The sequence below is a fragment of the Columba livia genome, chromosome 1, assembly GCF_036013475.1.
Source record: "Columba livia isolate bColLiv1 breed racing homer chromosome 1, bColLiv1.pat.W.v2, whole genome shotgun sequence".
Classification (NCBI taxonomy): Eukaryota; Metazoa; Chordata; class Aves; order Columbiformes; family Columbidae; genus Columba; species Columba livia.
The window spans coordinates 96,287,877-96,312,447 of record NC_088602.1 but is presented as its reverse complement, the minus strand read 5'-3'; the positions used below and the strand labels follow the sequence as shown (position 1 = coordinate 96,312,447).

The 24,571-nt window shown below is 39.9% G+C and overlaps 1 protein-coding gene across 3 annotated transcripts in view; it reads right to left on the bottom strand.

Annotated features, from left to right (window-relative positions):
- ABCG1 (ATP binding cassette subfamily G member 1) overlaps positions 1 to 24,571 on the bottom strand; it is a 51,288-nt gene that overhangs the window by 12,048 nt on the left and 14,669 nt on the right. For all 3 annotated transcript variants that reach the window (XM_065068706.1, XM_065068690.1, XM_065068696.1), the window contains exons 3-6: positions 6,917 to 7,034; positions 6,036 to 6,168; positions 4,577 to 4,627; positions 622 to 767 (exon numbers count right to left, since the gene is read on the bottom strand). In XM_065068706.1, coding sequence (XP_064924778.1) covers positions 622 to 767; positions 4,577 to 4,627; positions 6,036 to 6,168; positions 6,917 to 7,034 — 448 coding nt within the window. The remainder of the gene's footprint in view (positions 1 to 621; positions 768 to 4,576; positions 4,628 to 6,035; positions 6,169 to 6,916; positions 7,035 to 24,571) is intronic.

Sequence of the window (24,571 nt, the reverse complement as noted above, 5' to 3'; positions counted from 1 at the left end):
TCTCTCACTATTATCCTGTTACGAATTTTGTCTGTAGCAGTTTAATTTTATCTTCTGCCAACCTTATGCTTGTATTTCTCCATCAGCCTTTTAATTAAGTTGGAAGACTGCCTCAGAATGAAAACTAAAGAGTATTCTCAAAGCTGCCTTAGGGGCCTTCTACGTTTTAGGACTGTAGATTTAAATGCTCACAACTTTAATGAATAGATACATATTCATAGCTCTCCCAGTCTCCTCCTAGACGGATCACAGAATTTGACTCTAAATATGCTACACTCAGTATTAAAAGTCACACTTTAAAATGCTTATATTCGAGTTATCTTTTCTTGAAAAAGAAAACTCATGCCGACATCTGAAAATGATTTCCTCTCTCTCTCTACCTTCCCGTTCCAGTTTGTATCTCCCTCAAAAACTATTTATAGTCCCATGGTCCATCAGTTACAGCAGTGACCCAAGGCACTAAGTACCTAAATCAAATTATTTCTTCTGGTCTTATTCAGTACTTACAGGCAACACAAAACGAGCCTTTTCCAAGGACTTAGAGGTGACAAACCTTTCTGCAGCACTCTTCTACTATATAAAGCAATATTTGCGTATCTTTAATTTTTGGCCTTGAAGTACCTGGTTGGTTCATCAAAGAACATGACAGGAGGATTGTTCACCAGCTCCAAAGCAATGGCAAGACGCTTTCTCTGGCCTCCAGAAAGACTCCCAGTCCTCGTATTGGCACATGTCAGCAAACCGAGGGCTGTCAATATTTCCTTTACCTAGAGAAAACACGATGCATCATTTAAATCTGTTAGCACAAAAGAAAAGCCTCTTTACTGATTTTCCTGAAGAACGTAAACTACCTCATGATTTGCTTCATAATTCCTACACCAAAGGCTTTTTCCATCTAATGTCCCCAAAGTGGATCTTAAACATTTATTAGATTCAGTGGGGCTTAACAGCCTACCGTTTCCTATTTTGACCCAAATTCTACTTGTCTGTCTGACATGACCTTTCTCCGTATGGAAGGCTTGCCTGTCAAAATGGAGTGGCAATCAGTTCTTCTATAGAACCCCCTGGAAACGGCATTGATACCAAAAGAGCTTTGCAGTACGTGAGTAGTTATTACACAGTGCAACCAAGAAGCTGATTTCAGTTGAACTTCTAGACTTTATTTACAAGGGACTGAAGAACTGTGTAAGAAAAAATCAGTGGTTTCTATAGAGCCATGACCTGCTCTTCTCTCATCTGTTCCTCACAGCTTACTCTTTATAAAATGCAGCCAATAATTTTAAGTGTTTTCATTCTTCTCAGACCCAGTTCAGTTGTCACATGTACTTGCAGATATTTGGGATTTCCTCAAGGCACAGCCTCAGGAAGGGCACAGCTTGTCTGAGGGTCTGCAGCACAAGGCAGACAATCCCAGCTGCTATGAATGTTTCTGTTTCAGTGACTGTAGATCTGGTCTGGTAGCCCTATATGAGGAAAATAGTTCTTTGGCATCAGTAAAAACCTGGACATAAAAATGAGTGAATACAAGCTACATTGCTCAAGCAATTAAAAAATCTACCACTTAAAAGGCAGAAAGAAAGCCCCCACATTGAATACTTCACTTAAGTATAGGAAAAGGAGCCCGTCATTTTTTAAAGTAATAGTTACTTGGGTGGAGGGTAAAGGGTGGCTAATATGGTAAAAATTGGTTAGATCAACCAGGGCCTGACCCTTCACTTGTCCTGACTTTGTCTTCCAGGAGCTACCTCTCTCAATGAGAGTGGGAGGAAAAAGAACAAAACCCACTAACCTTTGTTCTCAGAGAGAAGAGCCCAACTACCTCTGTCCCTTTATCTCTAGGAAGAATGCTACAGAACATGGGCAGCACACTGTAGGTCAACTAAAAACATAAACTATGGTTCACTGGATGATTTTTCACTCGTCCCTGTTTTAAACAAGCATCTGTAATCTTCTCAATACAAGTGCATAAATTCACAAAATTTATCTATGATAAACATTTCTCTTATAATTTACAATAAAATGCATGATCTAGTCCAGCACAGGCCAGTAACACTAGCCTGAAAATGATTGCCTTTCTAGTATGTGTTAAATAAATGCGTATAGCACAGCTTATTCCTCAAAGAGCTGTTTGTAATTACACTGACAGTGTGAACCAGTAAATTAACTTGCTCAGCCTAACTTACTAAAGTGTAAATGAATTAAGACTTTCAAAGTATAAATAAAATTAACAGCTGTTTCTAAATAAATGCATTTTCTGATAAAAAAACCCACAAAATCTGTGTTTATCTCATTAAAAAGAAAAAAAAAAGTATGTGAGAGAATCAAAGCAATCTTAAGCTAACAAACATATGTTGATTCCCATAAGTTTCCCTCTCTGAAGCTCTTTCTGATTTTCAAGGATTCTTAGAGACTGAAGAAAGGCCGAATTTTCCAGTTTGGAAATACAGACAGAAGACAGCCAAAACAGTGGCTGCTCTACCTTTGAGGTTGCCATAGCTTTCACATTTCAGGCATACTTTTCATCGGGCGGGTCAGAAGCAGTTTCGCCTTTTCCTTTATAAACCTCTATTTCAGAATCACATGCCACCTACTGCCAGAGGTGCCTTTCACTAGAAAAGAGGCTCCTCTGAAATGGTTAAGCCCAACAAATCAAGTTCAGGCCTCTATTGGATTAAATAAAATGAACTGGCACCTGGGGAAAAGCAGGAAGCCTCTCACATTCCTGAGACTGCAGGCCACAACTTTCTCATGTCCACGTTTCACTACCACTCCTGTGTCTCCTCATCTCTTCCTTCCTCCTGCACAACTTGGTTTCAGTTGAGTCCTGCGAGGTGGCTTCTTCCAGTCACCTGCAAGATCTCCTAATGTGCCTGCAAAGGGTCTCCTCAGTGCATGGTTTTGGGGGCACAAAATACACCAAAATGAAAATATCAACCTTCTTTCTATTTATAAAAAAGAACACTGAAAAATTATGGAAAGCATAAAACTTGAATTTTACAGAAGTTTAGCAAAAACATTGGAAGCTTTCCATGCCAACAGTAACTCCCTTTTCATCGGTAGGACAACTGAGGTACTAAGCCATTAGAAGACCCGTCTAGAGTAACATACATGTTCCTAACAAAGGCTGAATGACCAGACAGCTTTCTTGGAATGTATATCTCAACATCAGCCATGGAGCTATGTTCTCACGTGAGCCCCACTGGCCCTCCGCACAATCCCCACATGCCAGAGGCTTCTTCTTCAGGAGGCAGCATGTGAGAGACCACACTGTCTCCTTGTCGGTGCTGTCTTAAGCTAGACTGAAACACAGCCTGAGGCCAGTCAAAACACCTCCGAACACTTTCTGAGCTATGTTTTACTTTTCACAACTCTCCAAACAACCTGAACCATATCTGCTTTCATCAGTGCTGTGACTTTTTGTTTATGTTTAGCTCCAGGCATTATCCTCTGAGGGTGTATGTGGTTTTGAAACACTCTGTGCAGCACCGAACTGTTCCTCTCCCAGGTTTCAGCATGCCCTGGTAACTCCACCCCAGCAGAGATAAGCGAGCTCTGAATGTCCTTAGGAATATGCAGGCACACACACTTCAAGTGCAGAATAAATGTGTAGAAAGTGCACATTTCCAGCCCTTTGAAGTATAACTGAGGTAACCAAAATTCAGCTGAGAATGCTGCTTCATGCACAAGTTAACATGTCAGAAGCCTTTTTATCTGGTCACACACCTTCAAGGTATTTTCTTCAAAAGCACAGCCCTGTGTCAGATCAAACAATGGGAAGAAATTGTGGTAACCAGATGGGTGAGAGGAGAACACTTCCTAGTGAAGGTCCAGCTGGGTTATATAGGTCTCCATGGGCCATAATACACCAAGACTTCTCTCCTGCTCAGGAAAACCATGTCAGCCAGAGGCAGAAGCAGGACAGTCCAGTAAATGTGCAAGAGTAAGTTGTGAAACTCATTCCCAGTGTTTTAGAAAATACATGTGAGTATTTCAGCTTGATCTCCCACATGTCCAAACCTCAGTCATCCAACACAGCTTCAAAATACATTAGTCTGTATCTTAACTGTGACTGCATTGACTTGTCTAGTGCAACAATATGGCCACCAGCATAGCCATAAAGATCAACACTTTCAAACACAAGCAAAGAAATTTCTGCACCAGTTACAAGAACTGCTGAGTTTTTCATTAGTCCTTGGAAAAATTAAGGGCTATGGTCACCATTGCCAGACATGAATAATTTTTATCACCACACATGAGACACCTGACCCCCCACACACGCATGTAAGAGAATCTAAGGTGCTAAGGTACACTGAAAGGAATCCTACAAAACTTGTGGATTCATCTCAGTAGGTCTTTTACAATTATCTATTCAGTCTCATACTGAAAGCAATTTTTATATAGACTGTAGTAAACACTCCCTCACAATGATACCTGTCAACTTTGAGCTCAGGATTTTTTCTATCATTACAAGAGCAACACAATTCAATGTTAGATAAAAATGTCTGTTTTACAGAGCTCACTTCATGGACCTCTTTGGCATTCATGAAATTCTCAGTTTGATGGACAGTATACATACCATTTCTCTCCTGCCTTCATCTTTCTCTTGAAGTTTCAGATGAGCAGATACCTGGAATGTGACACAAAGGAATTTGATTTTGAATTGGTCTGAAGCACAACAACCAGTCAGAGTGGATGCCTCAGGCACAACATCCCAATGTACCACTTAAACCACTTCTTTCAACCCAGTCAGGAAAGTTTAAGTTAAACTATAATGTTCAAATCACGAGCATCACAGATGCCTGTGTAGTAGGTAACTGAGTATAATCTGACCTAAGCAATCACTCCAGCATCTGACAGAAGGCATATTAAAAAGAAAGGCTATCCTGCAAGCCAAAGAGCTTTAGGGGAAGACAGGAATAACATTTTTTGCGTAGCCACTAACTTCACAGGCAATGCTAGAATCACAGTTTATTTGTGCTTCATCCATACCATGAGGATGACCAAAACACTGCTATTCTCCAGGATGTGAACAAATGAGTACAAAAATAAACAATTTTGTTACAGATGTCATATGCTCTTCTAAGAGGCAGCTCCACAAAACATTATGATTAACCTTTATCAGAAGCAATTAAACTGTTAAGTAATTATTTTTGTCAGAGCCTTGATTGATTAATTTAGACAACAAGTATCATCTGGGCCCACTTCTACAAAAGCGGCCCTACAGGATTCTGACTACAATGTTCAAATAAACAAAAGAGAAGAAAAACTTACTCACAGAGAAGAACATTTCCAGAAAACTAGCCACATAAGAACTACAGTGATTTCTTCTGCCCTTAAAATTTGTGAATTGATGCTAGCACCCAATATGCTAGCCTTATTTTCATAACATCCTCTGAGGAAAAAGTGGCTCTTTTCTTAAACTGAGCAACAGGCACTTCTAGACTTGGTCAAGCTGGCAAGCAGAAAACTTATTGATGCTATTAAAGACAGTAAGAATAATTTATGCTGCCTGTAGTCTTGTGATTATTCTGTTCCTGTTGTTTTCCTGTGAAGAACTGGAAGAGATTTTATACAATGCCTTTATTAAAGAAAAGGCAAAAAAAAGAGTAGAAGGATCAGAGAGCAGAAGTAGCAGAGAGACCGTGCTCAAGTCAAAATAGCACTTTGCAGTCAGAACATGGAAGATGGGGAGAAAGGGAGACATGGTTACTTAATCAAGAAAAAAAATGGTGCCTACAAAGACCCACTCTGTGCAGAATTGCAGGTTCCATTCTCTGGGAGGTCTAAGGAGCACAGCCTTAGATCTTCTTCCAAATCATAATGCTAGTAACAAATTGAAAATGATGAAGCTAAAGAAGCTCAGACAACTAGAAGAATGAGCCTGAAATGGAATTCACGGCATCACTTAAGTAAGAGCACTTTCACTGAGTGGGATCAGATAGAGAAAATGGCTCGTGGCACTACAAGGAGTAAGAACATGTGCACAGTACCACCTTCTCCCGTTCCAATAAATTAGAGCAAGAACTAAAGCTCACCATCATAGCTTCCTGAACAGTCAGATGAGGAAGGAGCATGTCATCTTGCATGATGTAGCAGGAGACTTTGCGAAAAGAGCGCAGGTCACGAGGTTGTCCATTGATAAGAATTTCTCCTTTCATTCCCGTCTCTCTGAAACGAGCCAAGAAAATAACCAGGGCTGACTCTTGCCTTCAGTTGTGCTGCCACAGGCCTCAGTATGTGGAAGTCTTAGGGAATTACTGCCCACGATGGAGTAAAACAGATATAGTGCATAGAAACTAATTTACTTCATGATTATACTTTCATAAGAGGTATCATGCAGTGTCACAGAAAATTTTACTCAAAGTTAGTAGAAAGTGTGTGCTGTCTTATATGAATGTCTGAAAATAAATCAAGCCATTTAAGTGACTTTTTTAGGTTTCTCTATTCTGTTCCTTATGTCCTAATTACAATAACACAGTATTTGGCTATATAATGGGGGACTCAGGAAGACGAACCACCGTCACTTCACACATTGCAGTTCAGCCAAGAGGACATCAACATTATTAAGTGGCAACTAAAAAGGTAATTTTTTTCAAGTGCTTATAAAATGTGATTTAAAAAGCATTATGAATAGAAGACACTGAGTCAGATTTGTTACACAGCTAGAAAGGAAAAAAATTGTGGTGTCTTGGACTTTAAATTGCTTCCTGTTTTTGGATCTGACTTGCTAACAGATAAATTCTAAGCAACCAGAACAGGACAAAGAGGAAAAAATATGAGCAATAAGAATCTAATTCAAAGTCTGTGAAAAATCTGTTTTCTAGAAACATTGGGGTAAGACTTCTGTTGCTGTTGTCTCCAAGAAGCCATCAGGCTAGGTGACCTTACCTTACTTAGGATTTTCATTGTTACTGACCTGTATCCTGCCAGAATGTTCATGAGTGTTGACTTCCCAGCTCCCGAAGGACCCATAATTGCAACAAGTTCTCCACTGCTGAACTTCCCTGAAATTCCTTTCAAAAGCGTCTTATAACCTGAAAGAAGAAAGAAAAGCTCACTGAACCCTTCATGATCACATCTGGTGGGCCATGAAAGTTTATTTTCTCTAAACAATTTTGACAAACAGGCATAAGCAGGAACCTATTGAGAGGCTGATGCTAAGATCAGCACGCTGCAATAACTATCAAAAGCCAAATTCTGAACAGGAGCAGCAGCCTCCTCCCACTACACAAGTAGTATGGCAGGATTACAGGATCACATGCTCTTGATTCACTGTAGGTAAATTTTCAAACAGGGCAAAGAAGCCTTGCTGTCATTTGCTAAGTGTCTTCTCAGAGTATGGTACTAGGATGTCTGTGTCTCTGTTACCATATCTAATACTCCACAGCTAACATAACACAAGAGCTATAAAGGCTTGTCTAGCCAGGGAGACTGACCACAATTACTCTGTAAAAATAATTCCTAGGGAAATGCTTATTCCAGATTAAGAACATACTTTTTTTTCCTCATTTAGATTAATCCATTTCACAAGATCATGCCACAGTAAATACGTCCTCAGGCAAAGCTGTTCTAGAATAACCACACCACCAACTTCAAATATCTCACCTTATTCTTGAATAAGTTACCTTTGCCAATAAACCTTAATTTAAAGCCCCAAACCCCATGTCACTCTAAGTGTAAGCAAACTGGACTCCACTGAGAATTCCAGATTTGGGCTTAGCTGTATCCATTTGTATGACTCCCATTTGAAGGCATAATGACTGTACCCTGACAGGCATTTAAACTTTCCAGGATCTCTTTCATTTTTTTGCTTCCTTACTTTAATGCAATTACCAGTGCTTTTCAGTAAAACTTTTAATAGTAAGAAAGGTGTCAAAAAACAACCTCATATGTTGAAAATGTTTCTGTAATTAAACTAAAACCAAAACAGAAGGGTGGAAGATCTGTTTACATGCAGTGCTGGGATTGGGCAATTCATTTTGCCACACTGGTGTATATGCCAGCAGTATTTATATGCCACATGTAAACTATCCCAGTGCTGTGATTATCATTAGCTTAAGTTGTAGCTGGAACATTGAAGTGCTGTAAAAAAATCACCTTATCTGCAAGCTCCTAGAAAATGAATGGCGGATAATGTTCTCTTTCTTCCTAACGCCACCATTTTTTGGTTTCCTTTTATCCCCGCTTAGAATTCGAGTTTTCTTTTTTCTCTAGCCTCTGTTAACACCCTTTCAATGCCACAGAGAGCAAACTTTTGCACAAAAACATTAACATAATGCTGCCATGGGATCTCCCAGTTCCGCAATCAATACTCCTCTCTGACCATTCCCTAGCCCAGGAGAAAAGCAGTAGCTGTGAAAAGTCTCTCTTGATATATTTGATCCTACTGTTTTCATGGCAAATGTCCTAGAAAATGATAACAGACCAAATGTATCAACATAACAGTTTGCTCAAGTGCCTTTTTTAAATAGGCCAGTAATTTTGTTCTCGTCCAAACAACTTGTTTGGAAGCTACAAAATATCATGGGTATTAAACCACTAGTGTACTTAAATTGTCTGTTTGTGGAGCGAGTCCTAAGAACAAAAGCAAAGATAACCTATCAAAAGGAACAGTTATTTTGAAGAGAGAAATCCATGGCACCGCAACAAGGTCTAACAAGTTTGCCCTCACACCAATGTCACTGCATTTCAGAAATCAGTATTCGAAAGAAAAGTACAAGGAAGAGATTAAAGCTTTCAAATATGACAATATTCACTAAATGGGATCTATAGAGTGGAAGTCCTTCATACTATCCCTTAAGTGTCACGAGAACAAGCTGCCTCCCAAGTCTATAATCTAACAGGGACTCAAACATTGGACTTTACCACCAATGATTTGCATTAGGCACACACTCACGACACACAGAAGGCACGTGGAGCTAGGAAACTCTCTCACGCTGGCCAAGCTGCCCTGTCATTAACTTCCACTGGGACAGGATTTCCTTCACCAGGTCCCACACGTAGTACACAGAGTAAAGTACTCATTGGTGTCTGTCTCTACTCCCTGTCTGCCCTGCAAAGCAGTTTGACATGACAGAACATCACATGGCAACTGCATCCCAAAAAATTCTATTGTGTGGGCTCGTTATGACTTGATTTCTAGGGCAAAGGGCTCTCGTCAGAGTTTCATAATAGTCAGCTCATCATGAGTTTCAAGATTGAGACAGTGAATATTACACAATCTTATAGAGGAGCATGAAGAGTGTGCACTACCATGAATACTGAGGGAGGTACAACCCAAAACACACACTCATCATCTGAGAACAGGTATCAACACATATAAAACTACCTAAAACTGAAGCCTTTCCTCTCACTACACGACTGTGAGATTTAACATTACATCTGTTAAAGTCACTTTTCCAAACATAATTTCACAAATGATAATCACTTTACCTTTAATTGCAGTACCTTCCCCCTCATTATCTGCACTTGTTCATGCCCCTCTGATGGAGATTTCCATTTTAAGTATCCTGCACACAATGTTAAATCACAGCGGGATACTCATTTGTGAAACAGTAGAGGAACATGATTTAAGAAGAAATAGAAAAAAATATGAATTTTAGATCAGGATCCCAATCATTGGCATTTTAAGTTGTTAAAGACTCAAAACCATCTCTTCTTTTGACTGGAAGCACAAAAGAAGCCTTTCTATTACAAAGGTTAATTTAGCATACCCACAAAAAGATTTGACACTGTAGCAGCAGTGCGGTGCCCAGTATAATCCTTTATAAGGAATTAGAGTCCATAAGTAACTACAGTCTTCTTTTTCAGAATATCGAGGCTAATCTTTGACTGAATCAGTTGACCTAAAACTTCTATACTGGGCCACATGTCTTTCACGAGAAACAGATTATGCATTTGGAGGGGATTGTATTCTTACAGTACAGGGATTGTTTCATATCCATCTGCTGTATATTAGGAATTTTTGACCACCCTCAATACAGGTTTACCTGGCCTCCCTCATTTTCCTCAGTTGGCTAGTTCATGATCTGTGCAATAGGGAGTTTCGACACCCCAGAGTTTAATGAAAGGCTGAACTTCAAAGTGAACTTACCCCAAGATAGATGCATATTACAGGCAATTCAGTTTGAGCACCACAGCGGCTGTCTCCTTTAGGACCGGACTTACACCAAGACCAAGTTTGGAATCATGACTTTCAGTTATTTCTCTTTAAACCATTTTGATTTTCAATGGAAAATAGCTTGGATCCTTTCGATTTTCCAGTGTCCCCTCCTGGAATTACTGTGATCTCACCCTTAAAATATATATCTAGGGGTTGATGCCTACGAGAATGCAAATACCAGTTTTCAAGAACTACTTAATAATAAAATATAAATTTGTCAACAGGACATTAATGTACTGCCACCAACCAGAGCAAGCATTCAGCAACCTTCTCAGTCCAACCCACTAAAAATAGAATACAAAAAGTATGAAATGAAAACTGAAACAGAAAATTCAGTTGATGTAAGAATTTTTGGTCTTAGTTTTACCTCACATTACATTCTAGAGTCCAATTACTTCTCCCGAGAAGCCAGTTGTATTTCATTTTCCCATATAAGGAGTTCCCACTGAAACCAAACTCCAGACACTGTGATATTAGACCAAATTTGCAGTCAGAAACACATGACTGGCCCGAACAGACCCCCATTCAAGAGGTGGATTTCCCTCACAAAGCCCACAGCAGCCTCTTATTTCATGAGCTGATCGAGGGTGACCTCTGGTATTGATGAACATACCAAGGGAGCTCTCATTGCTCAAGTCACCAAAATCTTTGCTAATGAATTTAGCAAAGATAAATATGTTGACGGTTGTATCTTCCTCATGGATCCTACAAGGATTTCTGAGGAGATTCAGTTTTATCATTCTTACAAAAATTTGCAGTCCATCTGGAGAGAAGCGGGCCACCCTTTCCCCATGCTGAGGGTAGGAGTGTATGCTTTAGAAAGTGTCTGAATCAGCAGCAAAAAAAAACCCCATAACCACACTTTTTAAACAGCAATTTAAGTTATAAACACATAAATTTGTTCATTTACAGTGCCATCAAACTGTTCATTAAATCATGAGAAGAAACCACAGTGATTTCTTGGCACTGTCTGCTGACCCTATCCCATTAATGAAACTTCATTGCATTTTCCTGTTCTAAAATTTATAGACTTAGTCCTCATCTCACTTCCTCATTTCAATTTAAAAAATATGCAAAAGTCCAGGGAATTCTCCAACACAAAACCCAAATAACAGACATGGAAGCAAGAGGCCACATCCACATCTTTAACCCTGAGACAAGAGTAGGAAGTCCTCCTATTATGGAAAAATGTTTCCAGGAAACACAGGACCTTGCTGCTGCTCCTAAGCTCTACCTTATCCACACTCCCATGGGTAAAGAGCACTCTCTGGTTTGCCTACTGTGCAACACTACAAGTAATGGAAAAACAAACAGGTCACTTATCACATCAAACAGAAAGTTAGTGACTTATGGATGAGAGAAAGAGCTTGCAGAAGTCCAACCAGATGTGGAAAACATCTTTATGATATCTGGCAGGCATTTCATTAGTAGGCTCTTTAGATTTGTATCAGAAAACTGAACAGCTGGGGAATGCTGGCAGAACTCCACAGACAAGCACAAGATGATGAAACACACACAGACAGATAACATCCCAAGGCCAGATTTACACTAGAAACATTTGTAGATGTAATAAACATTAGTTAGGAAACATATTTCTTAATCATTTTTACACCAGCAAAAAGCTTTTTCCTTATGCTTTTATGTAAATATACCAACAAGAAATCCTCTTGTCCAGTCTTTCTCTATTACTCACTTCGTCCATCTCAACCCTTGTCCTCAGGCCTGAGAAGAAGCCACTGTCAAAGCAAACCACCTCCATGATTACTGGGTAGAGACTATTCTGGCCTGCTTCATCTAACAGAGTTTTATCCCTGTGGGGCAGGGAGTGGCAGCACAGAGATTTACATGAAGTTCCTGGAGAAAGTTACCCCATATTGCCGTCCCATGGAGTCCCTCTCAGTCTCCTCATGCTTTACTCGCTCTGTCCCACTGCTGCGCTGAGCAAGCATCTTCCTAAACCCCAGAAGCAAGCATGCACCTACAGGAGACCAGCAGGTTGGTTCTGCAAAGCACTGAGGACAGTGACAGAAAATGCCTTGCATTTATTGTGCTATTTTTTGGAGCTCAAAGTCACAAGCACATAGTCTATTTGCACATGAAATCAGGTGCAGGTTCCTCTTCTCTGCACATAAATAACATAATTGTGGAAGTAAATTAGCTCCTGATGATTAACAGTTCCATTTTACAACTTGGCAGCCACACAGCCATTGATTTGTGCCTGTAAACATGACAGCTGTACACATACCAGGAGATGTGTGAAGTGACTAGTAGGTACTGCGAGGTGGTGGCTCAGTTTGTGGGTTTGGGGCTATTTGGAGCACACACTTTCAGAAGCAGCTTACAGCTAGAGGAGATGAAGTTGTTACTGAAGAGGGTAGTGTCCTTCTGCCATCTCTTCCCTGGACACCTTCCCATCACTTTCCATGAGCTGTTTCTCAAGTGCGCCTGCACAACCAGTGAGGACATCTAGTCTGTCCTTGGAAATTAAGAACAAAAAGGGTTTGTTTTCAGCTGCACAGGCTGCAGGGCTGTCACTGCTGGGACAAGACCTCAGCAGTTACAAGCAAGGTGGGGAGGTGGGACAGACCCGTCAGCAGGCGGGGACCTTCCAGCAGTTTGTGCCACCCAGGAATCCATCTCTTGAGATTCCTTTTCTTCTCCATTCTAAAACAAAAAGAGGACTTAAATAAAATTACCCTTTATGCACAATTCATGCTGGCCCATTCAAATAATTCCATGCCAAACTGGATTGTTTGTTTGCTTTATCTTAGTATAAAATAAAAATTAAATCACTTCCCAATAAGATGAAGATACTTTGGGCTTTTCATCTAAATTAAAGTTAGTTCAAAGCCAGGGTATTTCTGAAGCAGGGAGATGTTTTCCATGTATGTCTGCTTCTGCTATTGACCACCCAGCGTACCATTTTGCCCTCCCGCTACATGAGTACAGAACATTTTCCTCTCGGTGGTATATACAGGGTTTGTTAATGTTGTAAGTAAGAGTATGTAGATTCTCAGGTGAGAGGGATTATCTGTATCAGTGGTTAGTTATTTAAATAATTTGAATTAAAAAAAAAAACAAAACTAGTGATGGGGATTATTTAAATGGACACTTCTTTCCCAAGTTCCCCATTGAGTTTACACAGGCTTAAGTTAAAGTGAATTACAGGTACTGATACCTGGGAAGAAAAAGAGGTATCTTTTAGCTTCCCAAAAGAGTGTGGGATAGAAAGAGCTTTCCTGACAGAGTGAAAAAATACATTGCTTTAATAATAGGAACTTTCTTAATTCTTTATGGCCTGAACTGTACTTCTGTAAAGTCCAAGGGGCAAAGTCACACTAGAAATAACAAGTATGTTTAAGGTAACTGTCTACCAGATAAAATCCGTATGTAAATTCATAGATGATTTGTGTATCACAAGCAAATAAACCTATTTATGAATCATTTTTACACTGAAGCTTTAGAATCCACACAGCCATATATTTCTGTTCTATTCACACGTCTCTCAGGGATGTAGAACAATAGGATTTTCCATTGTCTAAGCTCTGAGCACTGCTTTAGGACAATTAAGGGAATTTACAATTGTAATGCATTCTTGTACCTTGCCTCTGATAAACGACCTTCATTATATAAATGTCTATAAGACTGCATGCCAGGCACCAGACATCAGGACAAAGAGGGCAGAAAAGCTAAGCCAGTATTTGAAGGAAGTAAATCAAATTCCTTTGCCTCAAAGTCCTTTTTAAATAAGAAATGAGGAATCAATTCCTCTCAACCTAAAAATATAAGTCTTTCATGCTTTAAAAAAAAAAAAAAAAAAAAAAAAAAAGAAAAGAGGGCAGGGTAAAAGAAAAAGAAAGGAAAAAAGAAATCCCCCTAAGCAGCAAAGCTCTTTCTTTGTGGACTAAACTGCATTGCTTAAGATAGCCCACAGCCAGGCCTTCTTAAACATATTGCACTTGATCCACAGCCGATTTCCCACTTAGTGATCATGGGACGGATTATTCATAACTTGGAAAGAGAGCTTAGCCCATGCTCACCGGGAGCCTTGTAGCATTCAATCTACCTAATCTTATACATCTAAAAATTTGACATTTAACCTAAATTCACTGTGTAGAACCTATTTATTAACAATAGAAATAAACAGGCACACCTAACAGGTAATTAATTCTGCCTATTTTTAATTCCTATTCTGGGAAGGGATAAATAACCCTCTAGAAGTGCATCTTTTAACTATACTGGGAACTCAAGACAATTATCTTAGACTATACATCAAACCTCTAGATGCTGTGATAAATCTCATCCTTTGCCAACAAAATCATTGCTGATTTCAGTATCAGTCACAAATAAAATGGATAAAGACATTTCTATCACCATCCCTCATTTGCTTGCACAAATGCAGTAACTAAGCACACAAATTACACACTCAAAATCTTCAAGCTGGATTGGCATTCCACATTCAAGATGCCTCCTATGAACTTACCAAGAAAAGCATCCTGTCCATGTTCAGGATGTACAAATGTATTAGACATTGAGTTTTTATTTTATTGTTAGTATTTAGCACTTACTTCACACTGGGGACAGTTCAAAACTTTACAAATTTTTGCTTCAAGCTATCTACTAGCTCAAGAACACCTCACTGTATTGGTATCACTTGGTTCAAACTTAACCAGAAAATCTCAAAGCCTGAAAAATCCAAATGTGCTTTGGAAGATTAGATGTTAATTAAAAGCTATGAGAACAAACTTCAAAGCAGTTTTTGAATTTTGTTTGTGTGGGTGCCCATGACTTGACTTCCATCAGCACTCTTCCTTTGTGCTAAAAGTATCAGCTAACTTCCTGCTGTGGCAATCCAGTAAAATGCACAGTAAATTAGAGCCTCAAGAGAGATTATAAGAGCCCAAACCAAGATTTATAACATGAAATTCCTTGTTACTGTAGGGCATGTTGTATAACGAAAGAGAGTACGATGATGAGAAGATGGCAATCTAGTTGAGAAAATAGTTCTAGCAGAGGGAGAATCTTAAACAAAACTGTAGATTATAGAGAATCTGAAAAGACCCTTTAATGTCATTGTTCTCTGAGATCCTGGACTAGATATTAAACTTACACAAGACATTGGATATGACAGTCCACATTGTGCAGCCCAGAAAAAAAAAAAAAAGCCCTAAGTAAAGATTTCACTCTTTTGAAACTTCAAAATAAGGATTCTGTACACCATGCTCTTTCTCTATTATACTGGCTACTCATTGCATTATTTTAGTATTTAGCTTTTCTTCAGCATAACTAATTAGATATGACAGTCTACCGGGCTGCAGCCTCTGCAACCCTGTAATTTTGAGTTTGAAAGTTTAACAGACTATCCAACCTCACTCACTTTGTCTGCCTGTATCACATCTCCTGGCCAAGTAACATTTCTCTATAAACAATATTAAGTTTACATACACAGAACCTGTACCACCAAATACCAGCTGACTGAAGTGCTGGGAGGTGGACACAGGATTTGCAGACTTGCTTGAGTCTTGCATCCCTCCAAGGGTACGGGGGAGCAGAAGAGGAGTCAGTCGCACTGTGGGCACACCTCCTCACTCCTGCAACTATTGATTACGCCTCCCCACCGTGCTGTGAGACTAATGGGTTTTGTGCCGGCCATCTTTAAGTCTTTGCTCTTTATGGTTATGACCAGGCAGAGCTGAAGTACATAAGTAACGCATCAGTGCAACCAGAGCCAATAATAGGCCCAGGTAACTACTACACACCATTCTTGGTAAAAAAATCATCTCAAATTGGTTGATACTAGCCCCACTGGAACAGCTGCTTTGAGCCTTTCCTTGTATTCACCTTTTCTGTATAGCTCCCTTTAGCCAGTCCTACAGCAAGGTTACAGCCTTCTACTGAGGTTCACAGGATGATTACGATTATATATGGGTCCTGCCTATTAACTTTAATCAGATATGTCCACAGCAAGATTTGGTTCTTGTCTGTTTCTCTGTTGAATGTTTCTGCCTGAGAGAGTCAACGCTGTTCATCTTCCATACACATGCACATGGAGCCGTATGCCTGCAACGGAGGATACAGAGTGACAATTAAATGGGTCAATGAACGATAGTAACCTTCAAACATGACTGCAAATAAATCTGTACTTGCAGCAAGACCTGATGCCTTCAGAAGCAGTATTTACATGTTGAAGCATTTGGAGATCTGGGGCATAGCTTGTACTTTGCCTGCACAGAAAATAGCTACCTTAATTTATCTTCAACACTTAGGAAACATGAAAGGGGAAAAAAAAAAACAAACAAAAAGCCAAACATGTATGAATGACGCACAGCTTCCTCTTTTTTTCTGAATGTGGTGAAAATGTCTTTTCAAAGCAATATCCATAGCCTAATTCTTGTTTGATAATTGCTTTTTGCTGACTTATTTTTAATTGCCTTTGTTTCTGTTACTTAAAGCGCAAGAAAGGTCTTTCCTGACAAAAGAAGAGCCAACACAATTTGAAATGAAAGGCTGACACATTCTCTCAAATGACAAACTAAAGTCACGAGCCCGATACGTACATTTAGAGATGAAATCTGTTTATGTATGCCAGTCAGGCAGAAAGTAATTTCTCATAATTGCAGTACCTTTATACCTCAAAGTACAAATAGTGTTATTCAGAGTCTTACAAACGGATAAAACCAGAACCCTTCCCAACATCCTTTCTCTTTTGAAAAAAAATCTTCAAGTAGGAGATATTCCAAAATAGCCCGGCAGCTGTTATGAACTGAACTGCCCATCTGCCTTCATTTCAAAGTGCAGCTCCAGCTGGGTCACTCTGCCACAAGGGAAACAGAAACCCTTCCTTCCTCAGAGAAGAACACTTTGGGTCTTCCGTGTTGATGTTCAGGGTCACCACTTTTTTACTGTTGCTCTCTCCCTTCCTTCTCCCAGCCTCTCCCACCCACATGCACACACACAGCAAGAAAGCAGAAAGGGAAAAAAAGCAAAAGTAAAACTTTGGCTCTCTCCCCCTCCCTTCCCGTGCAAGGGCTAGAGAGGAATGCCATGGAGCTTTCTAGAGTTACAGCAGAAGTTGCATAGCACCTCTTTCCTCCAAGCTGGGCCTCATGGCATTATCCAGTCTGAAGAGCTTAGTGTGTAAAGGAAAGCTTCCTCTAATACTCCTGCATACATTCTTATCACAAACTCAAGGTTAAATTGGAATGTGATGAAATGTCTCCTGCAAACTGCATAGGAAAAAAAAAAGCACATATTTTCCTGAACTATTCGCAACAAGAGTTGTCGTTTAAAACACAGACTTCTGAGATGATTCACATACTCATGAGACAACATTCTCTCCCTAGCCCTTACAAACATGGGGAGACACATTTCTTGGACTTTGAAAAATGCTTTCAGTCCTGGTCACTGCAATTTAAAAGCTGCCACAGTTTTTGACCTTTAAAAAAAAACCCCAGTTCAGAAGTCAGCTTATAACTCAAATAATTATGTTTGACTCCAAACAAAAAGTAGTTTGTCAAAGCAGTCTTATTCAACTGCAATAGATATGACAGTTTGCTGCAGGAACTTCTGCTGAAGAACAGGCAACTGCTGAGCACCCCGGCCCTCCAACCTTCTGAACAACTCCTGCACATCCTTCTCCTGCCTCCTCCCATGCTCCCAAACCAATTCTGCACTGCAAACTGCAAGAAGTGCTTCCACCTCCTACCATCCCATCCTCTCCCACAAGCAGGCTGAGGGACACTTGGAACCAGGAGTGCCCTTTGAAGCACACTCAGAGGCAAATCTCAGAGGTGAGACACTACATACAGTCAGGAGCTACCTGGGCAGAAACTTCAGAGATTGGTCTCCAAATGTGGAAGAACTCAGTGAATGAGAACAGGAGTCACGTTCAGAAGAACCTCTGAGACTGAAGAAGCTCCTCCAGCAGCGCGACATCCCCTGTGGCCAGCCATATGAACAGCTGGGAGACTTCTGTTTTCAGAAATGGCCATACTGATTTTGCCCATTTCTCCTCAACACCCTCAACTTTCATGAAACAGAAACACAGGATAATATGTTTACTTTATTCTAGCACCAATCTAGTAACAGATATAACCTATGATCCTAAATGAAAAAATAAAGGAAAACTAGAAGTGTGTGAGGAACTAAGTGCTGGATTACCACCAATCCCGCCATTTTAGTTAGAACAACTGTGATTGTACGTCTCTTCTTGAATATTTACATTAATGAAGTTGCCCAAATTAAAATACTTTTCATTGTCTGCAAACTAAATATAAAATCCTTTAAACACCACTGAACTAATTATAATCTTCTGTAGTATGTCAGTGCTGAATATATTACAAACAAAACCCAACTGCACAGGGCATTGCTGCTTCTGGAATGAAAATTATTTAGAATAAGTGGCTTTCAGCAGTCTGGTTTCTGCTTTTTTCATAATCTGAAACCGGAGAAGTTGGCAGCCATGTAGGGATCTACATCCATTGAACTACCCTAAACTACCAAATTTCCATCTGTTTTAAAAAGCTCCAGCTGACCTACATTCTATGTTATGGATTAGCTGAAGTTTATAGAGTAGCACAAACAAAGCTCTTGCTGCTAACCATATATTCTAAGCAATTAAATGTTTTATCAATAATATGTCCCATGTAAAGACACAAATGAGTAACAATCATTTGACAGACACACTCAGATTGCTGTATAAGTAACATGGAATTGATTAACTTTTATTTCACATACCAAGAAAATTCAAATGTACACATTAAAATTATCTGAAGTTTAAAACAAGGCTAATGAACTTTAATTCACAATTTCAGGACATGCTAAAATAAGGCATCAGAATCACTCAGCATTTTGGAAATCCTGTCTTTTCTAAATTATCTACAAAATTATTAGTAAAGGAAGTTGGGAAGCAATAACTCATTTCACAAAGCATGATTTCCACCTGAAGTTTCCATTTTGTTCTTATTCTCAGGCAGAGAGAAAACTCAACTTTGCTGCCAGATTTTTGTTGGTTGTGTTTTTTAAAAACCAGTAACAAATTACTCCAGAGGCCAGTGGAACACACTGAGGTGAGGGTGAACCAAGATTAAGTCCTTGAGTCAGATCAAGAACTCCAACTTGGGTCTCTTAAATTTTCAAGTGTCCTGGTTATCAGCTTGACTGAGTTTTCTCTCTTCCTAGAAACTCCTCAACCTGAAAAATTGCCATGAAAATGTAGTCAGAAAAATGTAGGGAAGAAACATCATGTTTCTGTTGTGATGCACTGCTGTTTTCCAACAAAAAGAGGATACTGAAAATTTCCAGAGGGATTTTCATTATAAGCTCATCAGGACATCCTCTGTGTTAACAGTCCTTTCACTTATACTTTATGTCTGCATTGGTTAATTTCCCAGTAACACCTGTAACTTCTTTTGACACTCTTCCTTCTTCTTTACAATTAGGTCATTCAACTTTTCAATGAAAGGGCAAGGGGTAAGCTATGGAAAGACTTAAGCTGGATTTTGGCTGATCCAACTGGTCTATTGAGACAGGAAAAATTTGGTAGTCAAAGCAGTTGCTTCCTCCACAAACCAGAAGTCCATCAAAAGAAATTAGCTATGTTAATGGCTTGAACACTTATGTATATCAATAGTAAGAGAGGCCCACATAAAGAGTGTTGGTCTTTGCACAGCCTTCCAATTAGATGTCCCTCTAAACTATATTCCAAAACACATCTGTTTCCCAAAGTCAAACCAACATGTTTCTACCTTTTCCTGACCATCAACTAAACTGACAACGACATTTCAAAAAGTGCTGGTTGGATACATTACCAGAAAATTAAGCTGGACTCCTCTCTTGAGGTTTCTTTATTCTTTAATTGTATGACTTCTATATGACTGGTCTACCTATGCTTATCATACTTCTAGGTCATTTATCTATGCTACCCATTAACAAACCATTACACACAGGAAAGAAAAAGGATATAAGAGTCCAGGCTGCTTACATGGTTTTCCTTGCAAATACTGTCACTTTAAATGAAATACTGAAGAGACAGAGAACAATATCCATGCCATCTCAAACCACCTGTTTTGATCCTAAAAACCACATGCACTCTCTGGACTCACCTTCCCATAAAACAAAATACCACCACTAAAGTCAGTACAGCAGCACAGGTTGACACTAGTTCAGTAGCTGACATGGGCTGAAGGATGAAAAGCGAGGATTAATGACAATCTCGACACTTGGCAATATTGCAGGATTCAAAAACTGGAAGGTGGAAACTTTTCATGTAGAAATACCGATACACCAGGAACTCGAAATCTCAAGGTGGGATTTATTTTAACTACCTGCAAACATCTACAATGTAAACATTTGCGTGAGAGCTATTCTACCAGGTCTGGCTGGGACGGAGTTAACTTTCTACAGAGCAGCTAACATGGTGCTGTGTTTTGGATCTGTGACTAAAACAGTGTTGATAACACACCAGTGTTTTAGCTGAGCAGTGCTTGCATTAAGTCAAGGTTTTATTTTTTTAGAGTAGTCTGGGGTGCACAAGAAGCTGGGAGGGGACACAGCCAGGACAGCGGACCAAAGGGATATCTCATCCCATACCATGTCGTGCTTGGCGATAAAATCTGGGTGAAACGGGGAAGAAGAAAGGGCATTCGGGTTACAGCATCTGTCTTCTCAAGTGACCCTTCCACATGCTGAGGCCCTGCTTCTCAGACAGTAGCTGAACACCTGCCTGCCCATGGGAAGCTGCGAATAAATTCATTTTGCTTTCCTTGTGTGTGCAGCTTTGCTTCACTTATTAAACTGCCCTTATCTCATTCCACAAGTTTTGAGCTTTTGCTTTTCTGATCCTCTCCCCTGTTCCAGTGGCGGAGAGCGAGGGAGTAGCTGTACCTTCCTCCTAGTAAATGTGGAGAGTCACTTGTTTGCCTCATTTGGGATTAAATTAAGAGTAAGATACACTCCACTGACCATCAGTGAAATCTCTTCTGTCTACAAAGAGAGCCTATGTTGTGGTCTAGCTTGGACACAGCCTCTTAAACAGTGGAAACCTACATGGACTCAGAGGAATATGACTGTCAAGCCTGTCTCAACGCTCTGAGTGCCGAAGGGAAAATGTGGTCTACTGCCTATTAGACACTAACTGATCACGTAATCTATATTTTTGAAAATCTCTGATATAGCTAAGTACAACTTAATACCTGATTGTGAGATGAGCAGCTTCATTACACGCAGCAATACAGCAGCTGCAGTACGCCGGGCCGCAGTCAGGCCTTCTGAGGGCAGTGTGTTCAGTGCCATAGGGGAGACGCACAAGGTCAAAGTTTTAGGCAAAATTTTCTGAATGTAATGACAGTTGTAGGCTGTGTACAAATGGAAAAATAAGCACACCTCTAATATTGTTAGTCTTCACTCCAGCGTCAGCTAAATGCTTTTGATCATTATGTGCAACTGGTGAATGCACCACTGGTGTCTTTGTGACAACAGGTGAGATGACATTATGCTGACAGAGGCTGCAACAAACCAGAGTATCGTGCTGTCATCAGATCACAACATTTTGAAAATGTTACTACTTTTAAAAATTTCTGTATGTACATGAGTCACCACTCCCTCCACTTCCCAAGAAGACCTGAGTGAAATCCAACCAATTGCTTTTAAGCTGTACTATCTGACCCTAGCAGATGAGTTTCCATTTCTGTATTTGTAATATTTGTAAGAGTTCTTCTGCATTTTAGAGTTGTTGTTACTGTTACCACAGTAGCCTCTACATGCCCTGGTCAGATTCATGGTCCCATGTTCTTAAGTCATCTGACATCAAATACTAAGATCTCGGAGGAGGGACAGAATCTGATCTATTCTATTCTTCTCTCCCACACTCGCCACTTATTTGCTGATGAAAAATTGTCCCAATACAATGAAAGGGTTTGCCACAGGATGCTTTCCTACTAGGATCCAAAGCAACGCTGTAAGATCCTTACACATCAATAAACCAAAGGTCACATAAGGATTAGTTTCACATAGAGTAGTAAATTCAAAACTTAATCAAATCCACAGTTTGGCTTTACTCACAAAAATCCCACCATCTGTTATGTTAGAAGAACACTCAGGGAAACTGCATAAGACACGCTCTTCTAGAGGGTTGTTTGCTGAACCTAAACCAGAAAGTCACTTTAGAACTGACACGGAACAAAAAGTCACAGCATCAGGCATGAGTCCCACTGTATATAAACCCCAAGTGTGGGACCTACGAATTGTGTGGCAACAGCCTCAGCTGCAGGACCTCCATATATCTGAACTATCTTGGCCATAAGGCAAAGCAACTACTAGGTGAAAAGAGTCCTTGTTCAGGTAAAGGACCTCTTCTGGCACTGGGAAGAAATCCCTGCTCCTTCTTATTTCCTCTCCATCCATCTTATCAGCATTGCAGCTTCTGTTCACTGATACAAGCTGCTTGTGCCTGTAATAAAATAGCATGGATGATTCCAAACCAGCAGACACTCTCCTCAGGATGTGACCCACTGAATTCCTGAGGAGATGTTCTGTCTCTGCGCTGGCAGCTCAGGGACAGCAAAGGCCAGGCTTACCCTCAGGGATCGTCCAAGAGTCTGTGGTTCAGGGGGACAAAAGTCTCTTTAAAGGCAATACATGGAAGAAGAAGATGCAACTGCCTTTGGGGAGGTTTACATCTGTTGCTTTTTCCATTTTGCAAAGCCACAAAGAAAATGGTGTAGGTGGACGGCTGAAGACTGCTCTTCTCAAAGGCCTCCTCCTGAAATGGGTGCCTACGCTCTAATACTGACTAAGCCTCAGGGCTTTGCTTCTGATCTAATTAGATGATGATACTGTGATACAAAAGGAGAGGTTAATCTTGACTATATGTTCAATCTCCTTTCCTTGAGTGCAGTTGTAAACACCCTGGAAGCATTTGGAGTCACTTCTTCCTATATGTTGTAGTATCAGTACTTGCACAGAAAGGTTACAAATGCGGTTAATTAGGGGAGCTAAGAAAAAAGCAGACAGGAGAAACAATCTTTTAAAACATACTGGGCGATTCATACAAATCCTGAGATGTATCAGTGCCAGCGTGGACAGCAAGAAAAATGACAACGCAGCTTTTACCACTCCTATCCCGTTCCCCTCATCCCTGTCAAGAAAAGACCACAGAGCACTCCTGCTCCTACCTCTGAGATTTGTCCAGTGCCAAGGGTATGCTGCGTGGATCCTCTCAAGCCTGGACACAACCAGACGCACCCATTGTGTGCGTAGAGCTGTTTCTGGGAAATGCCCTTGATTTGCAGATCTTGGGTGCTGTTATTTGCCATTCCTGGTGCAGCCAAGTGACTTCTCTAGCCCCCAAGAAAACCAGCCAGAAGAACATCACCAGATTCCTGTTCTTTGCACCACTCTCTCGGTGGCTCTTGCAAATCAAAGCACATGTTCCCACTAGTTTACATAAAACCTTGGCATTTTCCTTCTGCTCCCCAAGATATGCACTCCTTCCAGTTTTCTGTCACCAGCAAACCACTATTCAAACAAACAGAAGTAGCACACATTTATCTGGCACGTGAGCATACTCTCCTCTACACCCGTCAGGAAAGTGAGTTGCAATAACGCTCAGATTAATAAAACGGAAATTCAGGCAACAATGGCAGCAGTTATAAACATGCAAAATTTACCAAACACGTATGAATTGGACCCACCATTGATTTACATGAGAATTCCAAGCCATTCTTTCTTACAGCTTCTAAGGAAAACAAGAACAAAGCACAAGCAACCTGATTACAAGAGAAATGACTGAGAGCAGACTTATGTAATAAGCCCCTTTTGAAAAGCATCAGCAGAATGCTACCTTTTTTTTATACCATTCTTTACACCACTGGCATTCAGGTGGATAAAACAGCTTCCATTTTACAGTCATTCTTCCTGCTATTTTAGCTTGTTATGCTGTTAGTCCAGTAGCAACAGACTTGAACCACTTCTAAGCAACCGATATTCTTTTGCTTTTCATTAAAAAAAAAATCAGGTTGTTGCTGCTCTTCTATAATTATATCATCTTGTCACTACAAAGGAGGAGGAATATATACCTCTATAAAAATGTTATCTTCAAAATATTTGTTACAGTGATACAAACCAGTTTTGGTACATAAATAAATACACCTGAGTGTATAGGTGTATGTGCATAGACACATATATATGAAAACAGAGATAATATATACATCTACATATACTCACATCCTTATATCTACACATATCTATACAAATATATTAGTTGTATCTCTACATATACATTACATTGAACACATCTATAAATACGAAAATAAAGGCAATGCACATAAAATAGACTCATAGATTACTAAAAAGAAAATTTAGAAATCTTGGTAGGAAGCGATACATTACTCCTTGCACTCTGAAAGGGGG